The sequence below is a fragment of the Chaetodon auriga genome, chromosome 15 (genome assembly GCF_051107435.1).
Source record: "Chaetodon auriga isolate fChaAug3 chromosome 15, fChaAug3.hap1, whole genome shotgun sequence".
NCBI classification, from domain to species: domain Eukaryota; kingdom Metazoa; phylum Chordata; class Actinopteri; order Chaetodontiformes; family Chaetodontidae; genus Chaetodon; species Chaetodon auriga.
The window spans coordinates 18401824-18415919 of record NC_135088.1 but is presented as its reverse complement, the minus strand read 5'-3'; the positions used below and the strand labels follow the sequence as shown (position 1 = coordinate 18415919).

Here is a 14096-nt window from a genome sequence, read left to right as displayed (position 1 = left end):
AATTGTTTCTCATCGTAACCTGAAAGCGCTGCTGAGGTCTGACCTGAAAACAGTGCCAAAGTGACCCAGCGCACCGTATGACATGGCAGACTGTCTCCAGCACAGCACGAAGACCACAATAAAGAGCAGATTAAAAATTCAAAATCAGACAGCTTGTGTCCTCGATAGGTTGGAACATAAAGTTCTACCTCCAGGTTGTAAGCATGACTCACACTCTCCTACACTAGATTTCTCCAGGCTTTCCCCTGCCTCTGTGCCCGCTAGCCGTAAAAAAATAAAAAAAAAAAAAGCTCGACAACAGCAGACACGAGTTGTTACCACTATGGGGGGCAACGTAGGTGAAAGGAGGAGTTGCGGGAGGGGGCGGTTTGACCATCTTGTTATGGACAGCCACAGTGATGCACCCTAATTGGAAGTCCAGAGAAAGGGAAAGAAGTGTTCTCTGTGTGCCTGCAGCTCTGGCTGTAACCCGAACAGGCAGCCCATGAGATGGAGAAGGAGGGGGTTGCTGGGTAAAATAGCTAGAGGTAAAGACGAGCGCAAACATAAATGCGAGGCGATGTGTGGAGAGGAGTAAATAGACGGATGGAGGGATACGTACTGCTGTAGAGGGTGTCGATCCAGGACAGCCGGGGCAGGCCACGAGCACTGAGGGGCTCCATCCTCCTTTCCTCTCCCTGTCTCAGTCACTCTGCTTCGCTCTTATTTCTTCCGTCCGTTTCTGTCGCTGCTTTTCGTCTTGCCTCTTTTCTTCTTCTTATCCTTGAAAGACAGCCTTCATCTCCCAGGAAGAAGCAAAAAGGATCATTTGGGAAAAAAATGTCAAAAGACACCCCGAGGTCCAACAGGCGGACGAGCGAGCGAGCGAGCCAAAGGAGTGTGTGTGAGTGAGTGGTGTGCGAGTGTGTGTCCGTACGGCAGAGAGAGAGAGAGAGAGAGAAAACAACAGGCTGGAGACGACCACCGCCGACCGTTGCTAGGGGAAGGGAGAAGCACTCCCTCTCTCTCTCTCTCTCTTTGCCTTGCTCGCTCACTCCCATCCACCCCTCCTCTCTCTCTCTCTCTCTCTCTCTCTCTCGATTCTGCGCGAATGGCTCATCAGCTGCTCTCTCTCTCTCCCGTACTCCTGACATGTCTCTCTCTCTCGCTCGCTCTCCCTCTGTCTTCAAGCAGAGGCAGGAATTCAGAAGCGCTGCACAATGACTGTTCAATGAGGTTTGTGTGAATTAACTGGCAGATCACCTGTCTCTCTGATCCTCTCGCTTTAAGCTATGTCAGTGAATGAATGCCAATCTGAAGTTCCATTCACTATCTCCTCCTGTGTTTTGGGTGAGCAGCTCTTTGTTGTAGCGTGCCAGCTCACCTTCTTTACTTTTCCCTCTTGTAAACTGCCTGATAAAAAACGTGACTGTTGACCTTAAATTCCCCATCTCTGTCTCAAGTCCCTGCCCTTCTTATTTTTTTGCTTTGTCTTTATCTAAACAGGGACTTGGTTGCCTTCTCCTGAGGACGGTTTCATGTGTTTGTGTACGTTTTTTGGGGGATTCTGACGCATCATGGTCGGAAATGCACAACATGGTCAGCTGAAGATCACTGCCGCTTGACTGCCACACACAACAATGAGCCGCTGTGTGTGAAACAGAGCCCGTCATTCAGTCAGAAAGTGACTGGTTCAGATGTCACGTTTTAAGCTACTCCCGTGTTCTGTTCCTGCGGCCACTTGCTCTGCCCCCCTCGTCTACACACACATCTTGGAAGAACATGAAAGAGACACTCAGAAATGAGTGTGTGTGTGTGTGTGTGTGTGTGTGTGTGTGTGTGTGTGTGTGTGTGTGTGTGTGTGCAGTAACTGTGGAAAGGAGGCTGGACGGAGATGAATACTGGTATGTCAGATGGCACCACAGCGAATGTACTGATAAAATGGGAAAACATTTCATGTGGCTGATTTGTCTTTTCTAGAAATGAGCTCTTGATTATGCTCTGGACCATCTACACCAACATGTTCCAATATTTTCATCAAATCATTAAGCCATAACAGTCATTCTCCTTCTCTACATATACTCTCTTAATATGTATATCTGGGGACATTTTTATTAAAACAATGACATGACATTTAAAACCCAAACATACAGAAATGTTCCAGTAAAGCAAACATGTCAACATTTTAGGATTTCAGTTTGTTTTATTGATTTTCAAATTCCTCTCTGTCAGGTTTTAATGGACACATTAGCTCGTTTAGCACATTAGCTCTCCTGTTGCGTCCTGTTCCCAGACAAACAGCTGACAGCATCCTTTCCCACATCAGGCCCAACGATCCAACTACACATCTGTGTTTATGAATGCATGTGCTACATTAAAGGCAAGCATCGTGCCAGCGGCCACAAAGCTTGATATGAAACCCTCCCCTCAAACCCCTGTCAGGTCCACTCCTCCCCCCTTCATCCTCCTCTAACCAGCATGGGGGAGGAAAGTCGGGAGGGGCTGAGAGGCAGAAAAACTTCAATTAGGACACAAAGGCTGACAGGAGGAACCCCCCTCCTCCTCCTCCACCCTCCGCAGGCAGAGCACCGGGCCCCGAGCACCGCTCTTTGTCTGGCTACAGAGCACATATGTGCCAGCTGGAGAAAACACACACACACACATTTGACGACAGGGTACCCCCAGAGCTCTACTAGCCAGAGGTCACATCCGCGTGTTTGTGCGTCAAGGCATTTAATATAAGCCTGCGTGTGTTAATGTATGTCAGAGTTATTAATGAATATAAATGTGTCATTAGGAAGGAGGAAAATCACACCGCCATGACAAAAACATGCATCAATTCAAAAGTGCGCGCGCGCACACACACACACACACACACACACACACGCACGCGCGCGCACACACACACACACACACACACACACACACACACACACACACACACACACACACACACACAAGTGAATGTACAAGGGAAGCCAAGCAGGTGGAGAAGAACACAGGGTTGGTGAGTGGCACTTCATCAAAAATAGATTTATCTACTGTACAGCCTTACACATCCTTTGTCTTAAATCTGGGACAATAGGGTGTCTCTTCTCTCTCTCTCTCTCTCTCTCTCTCTCATACACACACACACACACACACACACACACAGCTATAGCTCTACCAATGTGTGCATTTCTGTGTGTGCATGGAACTTCTGGGGTATGGAGCTGCCCACCTCCCCCTCCTAAAGGCCTCAGCCTTGAAGGGGCAGAGCTAAACAAAGAAAACACACTTGCCATGCTTTAACACACACATACACCTACTCACACGCACGCACCATATATGCAAACACACCAAGCTGCATGTTAGTCTTCCTGGAGCGTCACAAATGTACATTTATCAAATATTAATAGGCAGTCAAGCTGTGTAGTAAAAAGGGCCATTTACGAACTGTCTGCACAACCCTTTGACACACACACGCAGAAAAAAACAACACACACCGCCAACTAGCTTGTGCATTCGTTCAGGTAAGAGCAGCTGAAGTATCAGTCGAGTTGCAGATGTTGGGGGGAGCAGTCCAGCTCTTTGTAACACAACAACAAAGCTCGATACATCTGCAATGGTTCATTCTTCATAAAGGTCAGCATTCAGCAACAGCCCTCCACTCTATGAGTGAGTGTGTGTGTGTGTGTGTGTGTGTGTGTGTGTGTGTGTGTGTGTGTGTGTGTGTGTGTTGGCATAAAGGCAGAGCATTTGGACTGAATGGATGGATAAGATCTAGACTCCAGGCCATCATAATTTTAAATGTCTCCGTACTGAAAGTGGTTTTCCCAGGAAAGAAGGTGCATTGTGTTGGATCACCTTCAGGTCAGATGGAGTCTAAAACCATCACATACAGTCTCCTCTCGTGGACATTTACAAAGAATCACATGGGTGTGTGTAACCCAAAAAAAATATATATACCATTACTCAGTGCAGCAAGAAATGTGGACTACAAAAAAAGGCTAAAATCAATACTTGCCTTTGATCATGCATGTCATCCCGCTGTGAGCAACCCACTGTACTGCAGGATGCTCAAAGGCATATTTAAATTTCACAAAGTCAAATTTGAGTTCGAGGTCTTCTGCCCCACTGACTCCCGCAGGAAGTCTCATTATTCACTCCACTGTTTCTACTGGAACAGCTATTTAATGGGCCACCTTAATCAGCTGCCTCTTGAAGGCGTAAAGAAACCTTGTTCAGTGCTTGAGGGAGTCAAAACTAAAAGTGGATAAAAGCATCGTGGACTTTGTGTATACAGAATGAAACAATCCAAACACAATATGTACAGAATATTAATCAGATACGGATGGAAATGGCTTACTGGTGGTATTTTACCACCAACACACTGTCATTACAATCACAGTGATGATCACTATTCAAATGTAAAAGCTTCCAAGAACAAAGCTTCTACGACTGTGTTGTATCAAACAAAAAGAGAAAAAACAGACATTTATTTAAGCCAAACTGTTGGAGGCACTTAACTCGAAATTTCAATGGGTCAGAATATCCTGAGTGCGTGTGTGTATGTGTGTGTGCGTGCTTCATTAGGCAGCGTAGCGGCCCACCAGCCAATCCAAGTGCCACCCTCCACTCTCCACTCTCCCACCCCTCCATGCTCTCTGTTCTACCCAGATACCCCTGCCCCACCCCACTCCACCAACCCCACCCACATTTACCCCATTTACTGTTGTCCAACCCCGAGCCTGGAGCATGTCTGAGGGGGCCGTTTGTTGATAGCACTAATTTTCCAGTCACCACCCCACTCCATCTCCCAGGACCAGCATCAGCAGAGGGGTGGCAGTAAGTATACGTATGTGTGTGTATGTGTGTGTGTGGTGGCACTAACTGGTTAATGAGAACAAAGCAAACCAGGAATATTAAAAGCCAGATCTGCTCTTTTTTAACAACCTGCTCCCGCACCCCCCTCCCATTAAAATGTTTGCCAGCACTACTGGTTTGTGAGTTTATGTACGTGAGGGTGAGAGAGCGGAGCTGCACACACAGGAAGAGGACAGCTGTATTTCCATATGAGTGCCTTCAAAGCCTAATGAAGCGCTCGAGTGAAAGGGAATTCACAGAAATACAAATAATTTAGGCGAAATAGAATTAGTCTCGGCAAAGAGGGAGGAGGGAATTGAGTCATCACTAGAAGAATATATGAGTATTCACTGGTAGAAGTGTGACTGCGAGAAATGCTTGAAGGTATCTCAACAGACGCCAAACTTGGGATATTTCGGCTTGTACCAAAGTGAGTTTCAAATATTACTGGTATTTTCTGATGAATTAAGAAAGAGGCTGAAATGAAAACATGGCTGTAGACAGCTCATAGCAGACTGTACAGCTGGTGTAAAAGACCCTCGCTGACCATGCCCATTTAATTCATAACATTAACACAGAGACAAACAACAAGTTCAACTTTCTTTCTGTCAGAGGATCGTGCAGCGCTCGTACTGTGACTTACACTCAGCTCGGTGTGAGGAACACTCTAAAGTGCAAACACACAGCTTGGAGATGGATGACGGTATTCTGTATGTTTTTCAGACACGTTCCTTTGTTTTGGGGGGTTGGGGGAGATGGCAGCGGGGACGAGCAATGACGATGCATTATTAAAAAGCCAGGAGTGCACTTGTGATGAATGCTTGTTAAATGGGAATGCCTGAAATCATCTGGGGCATTTTTTTCATCGTTTGCTATCGCCTGCTCGTTTCTTTCTTTTAAGTGAAATGGAGTGATCAGCCCCGTGGGTTTTGTTTTTATCTCAACTGCACAAATACGTCTTTTGTCTGTCATCCATGTTTGTCATAATCTGTGTTTTTTTCTCCATCAGTTCAAGAGCCATTCATCCAATGGCTACTTCCTTGATTCTCCCATTCCCTCTCCCTCTACTCCCATGTATGCATGTGCATTATTACAATGAGAATATTCTTTACATGATTTAATTGTTAACACTTCTCCATGACAACTGAGCTCTCACTGTTAAGCTGTTGTATCTGGTTGACAAAGCTACGGCGAACAGAGGATAACCATGAGAGCTTGTGCGTGCGTGCATACATGTGTGTATCACAGCATGTGCTCTGGCAGGCAAGATCCCCTCTCACCTCATTTGCCCTGGATCTCCCCCCCAACTCCTTCACCAATCCAATTATGTGGAACGGCCCTGTCTAGCTGACCACTGTGACATATCTGTGTGTGTCTGCTCTTTCTATATTAAACCAGCCACTGATTTATGATAAGATAGAGCTCCCTTAAACACAATCCTGTGCCTGTTTGTGTCAAGGAGAACGACAGAGGAGGGGGACAAAGAGATTGAGGAGAGAGAGAGAGAGAGAGAGAGAGAGAGAGAGAGAGGGAGAGAGAGAGGGAGAGGGAGAGAGAGAGAGAGAGAGAGAGAGAGAGAGAGAGAGAGTATTCAGCCCGTGCCAGCTGAATTCACTTTGATCTATTGAGGTCAATGTAGAAATCATCTGAATCATGCTGTGATTGGACAGACACCAGATAACGAGAACTGGCCTGTACACACACACACACACACACACACACACATACACACAGAGACACACACAGACACAAACACACACACACACACACACACACACACACACACACACACACACACACACACACACACACACACACACACACAGTGCCTCTCCGTTTGCACGTGTGTGTTAATGAACACAAAGGCATTGTGTGTATCGACATATTGATTTCTGATCTGACTGATTTCATCAAATGCCAACAGTCACCATCAGGCTACAGAGTCAAAGACACAAACACAAACACACAGCCCACTAACAAAGTGGACAGGGAATACAGCGAAGCCACTGATGTCTAAATAAAGGACTACTGCACTCTAGTGTTTAGTTTCTGTCAACACAATCTGAGGGGCTCCAGTGAAGCTCTCCAGTGTGTGTAGTGGACAGATGGACAATGTCACAAAGCCACAAGAGGTATTGATGTGACCTTGAGCTCTAAGAGTCCATTATGGGAAATAGTATTTGCAAGACTGATGTATCAGTCCAACAAAGGTTCCCGTAGACATTAACGACCACAAACAGATGAGGCTGATGTTGGTGTTTGCATTCTACAGTAAAAAGGTCAGTTTACCATCAGCTCAAATCCTTGTGATTAATACTTGAAAGACAACAGAAGTAGCCTGACTCAGGTACTTCTTGCTGCAATAGGTAAAAAAAAATATCTGCATCAGACAAACAAGCTGCATTTCGTCAGATATTCTGTTGGAAAAAATTAGATTTTTGCATTGTAAACTAAAGAATATGTGGAATTTGAGGAAAAAAAGGGAATCTAGGAATCAGGGTTATTTTCTCACTTCACATAGCTCGTCCAGAAGACTCCACAGGCTGAGCAGTCCTCCTCATGTCAAGTAAACTGAACATGTGTAAACCGCGTGTCTGCACAGGAGGCGTCTCAGACTCAGTTCGTGACCTGAATTCAGTACTGAGCCTGAATGCATCCTGTGCAGACACACACGCAGCACTTTATGGTGCTCTCGCTCCGCCTCCTGTGCAGATACTAAACACAAATGTGATGAAAATAATTATGTGGAACAAATTTCACCGTACTGACACAACCCCAGCGTTTAACTAAAAATTTGAAAAACAAACACACTACAGGATGAAGATGAAAACTGTCATTGTTACAGATGTCCACATGGGGGTGCTGTGTCCACTTCCCCCAACATCCTACAATCCCATGGTGAGCTAGCACTACCTTGTGTCACACAGGTGTTTGAGCATGCTGGGCCGCTCACCTGATTACTTTTGGTCTGACATGTAGTCTGACTGCATGTGACAGTGACATGGCCACAGTGGTCTAAGGACGAAAAACAAAAACCAGCAGCACTCTCTGAAGAGCTGAGCAGTCATTAATCATTTTGATCAATTCCTTGTAGTCTCTCAAGATAATGCTCAAAGGCTCAAAGTAAAAAAACACAAAAAAAAAAGGCTCAAAGTAAAAAAAAAGAAAAAGGCTCAAAGTAAAAAAAAAGAAAAAGAAAAATCAAGAACATTGAAGCTGCAACTGATTATTAGAGAAAATAAAATGCTCCATAAACACAGCTGCTGATAAAATGTGGCACAGGTGAGTGAGCTTGGTGCTGGAGCCGCAGAGGCACTGATTGGCCAATTCGCACACCTCCCACTTCAGGTGAACTGTGTCATCAGGAGAGGGTACAGCGCACACAGAATCGCAATGACACGAGTGGGACAGTCATCGCAAAACAGACAGTGAAAGCTTCAACGCCGAGGCATCAGCAGCAGATCCCTGCAGTCATCCACACCAGTCTCTTAATGAGACAACAACTATTTCCACCACCTCTGCATCACAGTCATTTCTCATCCATCTCTACCATCTTTATGATTGTGCTGGTATATTAATAAGCAACCTGCTCCATGCCGAAACACACCTTTTCAGCAGCCTTTCATGCTCTGGTTCCTGGCCCCTACAGAGGGTATGCATTCATGTTAATCTCTCACAGGATACCACCAACCTAACCACAACCTGTAGCAGAACAAACCAACAGGTGCCAGCTATGAATGCGTAGAAGAACAAAAGAAGAAATCGAGCATGCAATTCTTAAAACAGTAGAAGCTGTTAGAATAAACAAAAACACCCAAAACCTACAGACAAACACAATGTGTCCAAATGAAGGCAGAGTTTGAGGAAGTAGCAGAATTAGTGTGGCCTAAAATCCAATCTAGAGAACAAACAGCACTGTGTTGCACTGCTCTCAGCTCATTTGCCAAGACCATGCGGTTAGAAAGCAATTAAGATTTGCATCAACAAACAGTGTCTGGTCGTGCAGGGAGTTCCTCAAAAAACAGCTTGAATTCAAAGGAAGGACGACACAAGTTTCTACTGGAGTGATCGTCCTCTAAGTGTCATGCTAGGCCTATGCTTTTCACTGTAGACCCGCAGGCTCAGTGTATCTAATGTTTCCACATGGGATCACACACAATGACACTCAATACCCACACAGGGAGCTCATGTGACCTGAAATTCAAACGCTTCTTTCCTTTCTCTTACATGGATAATGACTTAGTCTGATAACCAGTAAGCAAGTTTTCCCATTCTGTCTCAGTAGAGAATAAACTGTTATTGTTAACTGTCATTAGTAACTTTTATATCATCATGTTGTGGCGATTTCTGCGGTGCAATTCATGAACAACTTTCAATTCACCTGTTTATTTGTCCATCTGTTTCCATTTCCACCTTACAACAAGAGGAAGTGAAAGCGATGAGTGCAGCTAAGGATGTCCATAAGATGAGTGCTCACTGGGGCAGAGAACTGAAAATGGCTTCATGTTCTTACCACAGGTGTTTTAACACCTCTATACTTCAGTGATGGCCAGTGGTTCATTAATCCTCCGGTGTGCAGCTGACACCAAAAATAGCCGTCTTGAGAAGGGCAAAGAAGGGAAGGAGTGACAAACGCTGCAAAGAAATGACGTCTTGTAGCATTGAGAAAGAATAACCTGTGCTCAGGGCAAAAAGAGAGTCAGGTCATGGCAGCGCCTCTTACTGTGATAGCTAGGAAGCTAGAAGTCTAAGCCAAGGCTCCTTAAAAGAGGTGATGGCCCAGGACAGTTCACCAAAACACGTTTCCTCTGGCTGCCATCTGACACGATAACACTGTCACCCTGAGAACTTCACACACCAGCAGGGAGACGAGGCCGAGGACGTTTGGTACACCATCGTCCTACATAGCTTGAGATTTTCATACAGTTTGACGGTCTTGTGTGTGCTTCATGCTAGAATTTACTTTATCTAGTTAAGAGCACATTAGCATATGAGCACCCCTCTTTCCTTTTCTCTAACATTAGGCTTTGTAAGCATTAGGAACTTGTGGTTATCAAATGCCAACATCAGTCTGCTTATGCACATGAAATCATATGAATCAGTAGAACAAGGACAGTTGTTGTTAAAAACATGTTCTCTGTCCTAACCAGTCTGCGTCAGCAGATGTTGACCACTGGAATATGCCTCCAACTCACCAGCTATCGCACTGAGCTTCCTTCTACAACAAGTGATCGACCAAAAATGCCACACGCTACTGAAAGAAAACATGACAAAGACGTAAACTGTGTATGAGGCAGGAAGCCGTGTGCAAAACGTTTCTCAAAATCACCTGATAACCGTTTAGATGAACCATTTAGATTTCCTCGCCCTTCTGCTGTAGAACAACAGGCTATGACAAATATACTGCAGCACCGTCACTGATTGCACTCATTGCCGTTTCATTACACAGCCCTCGCCCCTGGTTAATGATCTGAATCAGGATTTTAGACTCATACCTTCAAAACAGAAGTTTCATATAACATGGTCGAAGGCCATGAATGAAGGCATGACTGAAATCTAAGCAAAATATTCCAATTAGTGCATGTCTTCATTTGGACTTTTAGACAGTCTATCGATTTTCCTGTTTATCCTGCCAGGTCACATCTATCGTTTCTCCAACCAACTTTATGAACTTCCAAATGGCAGAATCCTCCATGGCTGTGTTCCCATGGAAACTGCACTCTTGTGGATCCTGCAACATATGAGCTGCAGTAACTTTAACAATAGTGATATGGGGCACTGAGTTTGACGAATTTACTGTTTGTCAGACCACAAATGGGATAAGAATTATCTAGCTAGCATGCTATTTCCTAACTGTACATTCAGTGGGTGTCTGGTATTGGGTAATGGGAAATGTTAATAGGGACTATAAGTACGCAGTCTGAGTCAAGCATAGAGGCTGTATTGTGTGTATTTTGGAAAGCAGTAATATCGGGCACTGACGTTGATGACCACTCATCAGACCACACATGAGTAAAGAATTAGTTAGGTAGTGTTGGCAAATGGGATTGCCGAGGCTTTGGTCAGACAGACGTGGGTGTGGTTTCATCTAAAGTGGGTTGGAAAAAGATGGAGGCTATCGGGTGTCGGGCAGAGTTACATAAGAAGTAGTGCTAAATTTGAAAACCGAAAACATTGAAAACAAATAGAAAAGCAGGCTACCTGAACTGGCTTTCAGGCCAACATTATAGGACCCCAAAGTGTATGATTTCACTTTTCATGACAGCGGTGTAGTCGGCACCCCCTAACCTCAACGCACGCTGACCATCAGCAAGTGCTTTCACAGTAGCCACTTAGCTCCCGTTAGCTAGAGCAACAACAAGGTCAAAGTCAATCTGAATCAACTACCCGGCTGCAAATTAGATACAGAAACTAGGGAACACCATGAAATAAAAAAAATATCAGATTTAAAAAGGCATGTTGGAAATAAAAAATGTCCGATGATGAAAAAATGACATTTCATAATAATCCCCCCGTCAGACTGGATGTAGCTGAATCAATGTGGAGCATTGCTGCACGCACACCCACTGACAGAGAGTGTGTCAGAGAGATTTGCAGGGCACTGTGGGTCCTTATGCACTGCACACGCACACACACACACACAGACATCAGCTTCTTACCACACACTGCACAGGGGTCTCCATGGCAGCCAGAGCACTCAGCCAATCAGAAGTGACCTGGTGTTTTCCCTGATTGAAGTCATTTGAGTTATTTTAGCGAAATATGACTTTTCTTTTTAATATATTCTTTCCATATTGGGCTGGTAGCAAATGTGTGTTTCCTTCATTTCTGGTCATTCAGAAAGCAACAACAGTGAGATACATTTATTAATGCCACTTTCATCTCAGGCAAAGAAGTCGCTTGTTCATTTAGCAGTGCTGTATGAATCAGTCAACTGACAGGAAAACCACCACTCTCAGCTGCCGCCTTGTTGTGAAACTGCTCATTTCAACTTGATTTGAACTGAGAGAACGAGTTAGTGTTTCCTGTGCTTCAGCATTCCCCCATGTAAAATCCTAGCTCCGAGCATTAGTCTGAAGGAAGAACGGCGAGGGAGATAGCTGGTGCAGTTTGTTTGTCCAGTCTTGTTTATAAGATGGGTAGACTCAGGGCGAGAGAGGGCGGGTGAGGGGCAATCCAGCTCAGCCCTGTCTCAAGAGAGATGGGGAACAGTAGCGGGGGCTTTGGTTGGTGGATAGAGGGTACGGCTTTGAGTCCAGAGATGACCGCCACCTCCGGAAGCCTGCCGCAAATGACAAACCCCTGGGAGGTCCACGCCTTTGTTGACTGTGGGAGTGGAGGCACACACAGAAACGTACAAAGGGCAGTCTGCCAATGTCTTTAAACATTAAGCTTGTGGGAAATCAGGTACCATGAACAGAGCTCTACTTTTGCACTGTTACCTTATAGTTGCCAGGATCAGACAAGCTGTGCTGTAATTAAGTCACTCCCTATTTTTTTTTTTTTTTTTTTTTGTATTCGGTGACATTCAGCAACTGCAAAGGTGACACTGTGAGAAACAAAGACATGAAACCAAATGCTCACTACATGTCACTTTCAATCAGTCACACTATCTGTGAATCCATACGTCACAACAGCATCACGCATCTGGTCTGGCACCTCAACTGCTTTCAATACTCAGTTTCGGCAGTTAGCTGCTGGCGTCAGCAGACTACTGGAGGACATTGCATCACATGATTTTATATGGGGTAACTACAGAGTGTTATTTGAGCCTCCACTGCACTGAGGGAAATCATGATATGATGGTTAACCACCTGTTATAGTCACCAGGTCCAGTAAAGTTTATTACAGTAGATTTCTATGACAAATAGAAGAGAAGAAGAAACAGAGGATATGGGTATATTCAGCATGTAACAAGCTCTGAGAAACAGATCCGGACCTTCTTTGTTTGTGTGCATGTGTCTGTGCACATGCTGTGCTAGATGTATATATAGATAAAAGAGCACCACACAAGACTGAAGCGGTCTTATATGCACTGCAAACGCTGGCCTTGCATTTCACACCTCAGATACAAAACTACGGCCAAGGTTTCTGCACACATACAAATATTCAACCCCTGCATCCACCTTCTCATCAAGCAATGATGCTGCAAAACCCACACCTCCTCCTCTATCACAGATACATCCTGTCTGCCTGCCTGCACAGTCAGGACAGCACATTCATCACCAAGGTAACATGGGGACAAGCCAGTCCATAAATAGTACTTTAGAGGCTTTAAAGCCATGGATTCTTTGAATGCATCCACTTTGAGAACATTTTAGATATGAAGAATGTGATAAATCATTGTTCTGCTCCCGTTACTACTCCACAGGAGGTTATACTGGTAGGCATTAAACAGGAATGATGGCCATATATTCTGTAAGAATTATGACTTAAACATAAAAAGGAATTATACTTCCATCAAGGAGAACACGTGAAATCTTAAAATTGCATGTCCAAGATGTAAAGATGCTCAGTTTACGATCATATTACAGCACTTTGCTAGAAAAGTGACTGAAACATGTCAAACACATGTCAAAATAGATGCTGATTCATTTTCTGTCCATCAAGTCAACAATTCATCAACTAACTGTTTTAGCTCCAACACCAAACTTTTCTAAATTTTGCTTTTCCAGCTTTCATCCTTTTGGATTCTTGTTTCCATGGTGTGGCCACATAGTTCTGCCTGTTTTCAATGAATGTGGAAGTTTAAGGGTAGGAGTGTCATTTAGTCTATAAAATGTTGGTATCAGGTTATCCCAGAGCTAAAGATGAAGTCCTTAATCCAAATAAATCAAATTTACAATCATATAAAAACAGAAGAAAGAAGCGAATCCTGACATTTAGCTAATCTACTTGTTAGTTTAAGTATCCTCAGTAAGAATGTTATAAACCCTGTGTCTCCCTCTAAGTCTGTGTGCTAACAGAAAGAGGCAAATGAGTAGCTGACACACCGCGGGAGCAGCCATATATCTGCCCGAGCTCTACAGCACTATTGCCTGGGAAATAATGCAGATGAGCCAGAGTTTGGGAGGGTGCTGTGTTGGGATTTTTTCCTGCATTCCTAGAGGACAGTCAGTGTAAAGCCGTCACTTCGCTGGAAGACACTGTTGTAACTTGAGCTGTCAAACTGTCCAGCCACAATACGTACAAACCAGAAAGCACACACAGGGTATACACAGAGGCCTAAGAGCCTAAAAACATCTATTCACAGGTTTATGAGAAAAGCGCAA

General features: G+C 44.5%; 1 protein-coding gene across 2 annotated transcripts in view; it reads right to left on the bottom strand.

Moving 5' to 3' along the window:
- The window catches only part of abr (ABR activator of RhoGEF and GTPase), a 113785-nt gene that overhangs the window by 94291 nt on the left and 5398 nt on the right, over positions 1-14096 (bottom strand). Inside the window, exon 1 of one of the 2 annotated variants that reach the window (XM_076750185.1) lies at positions 602-1087. The exons of the other annotated variant lie outside the window; for it this stretch is intronic. Within the exon in view, the coding sequence (XP_076606300.1) occupies positions 602-662 (61 nt within the window). The 5' untranslated portion in view covers positions 663-1087. Of the gene's footprint in view, positions 1-601; positions 1088-14096 lie in introns of those variants that run through there. 2 annotated transcript variants of the gene reach the window in all.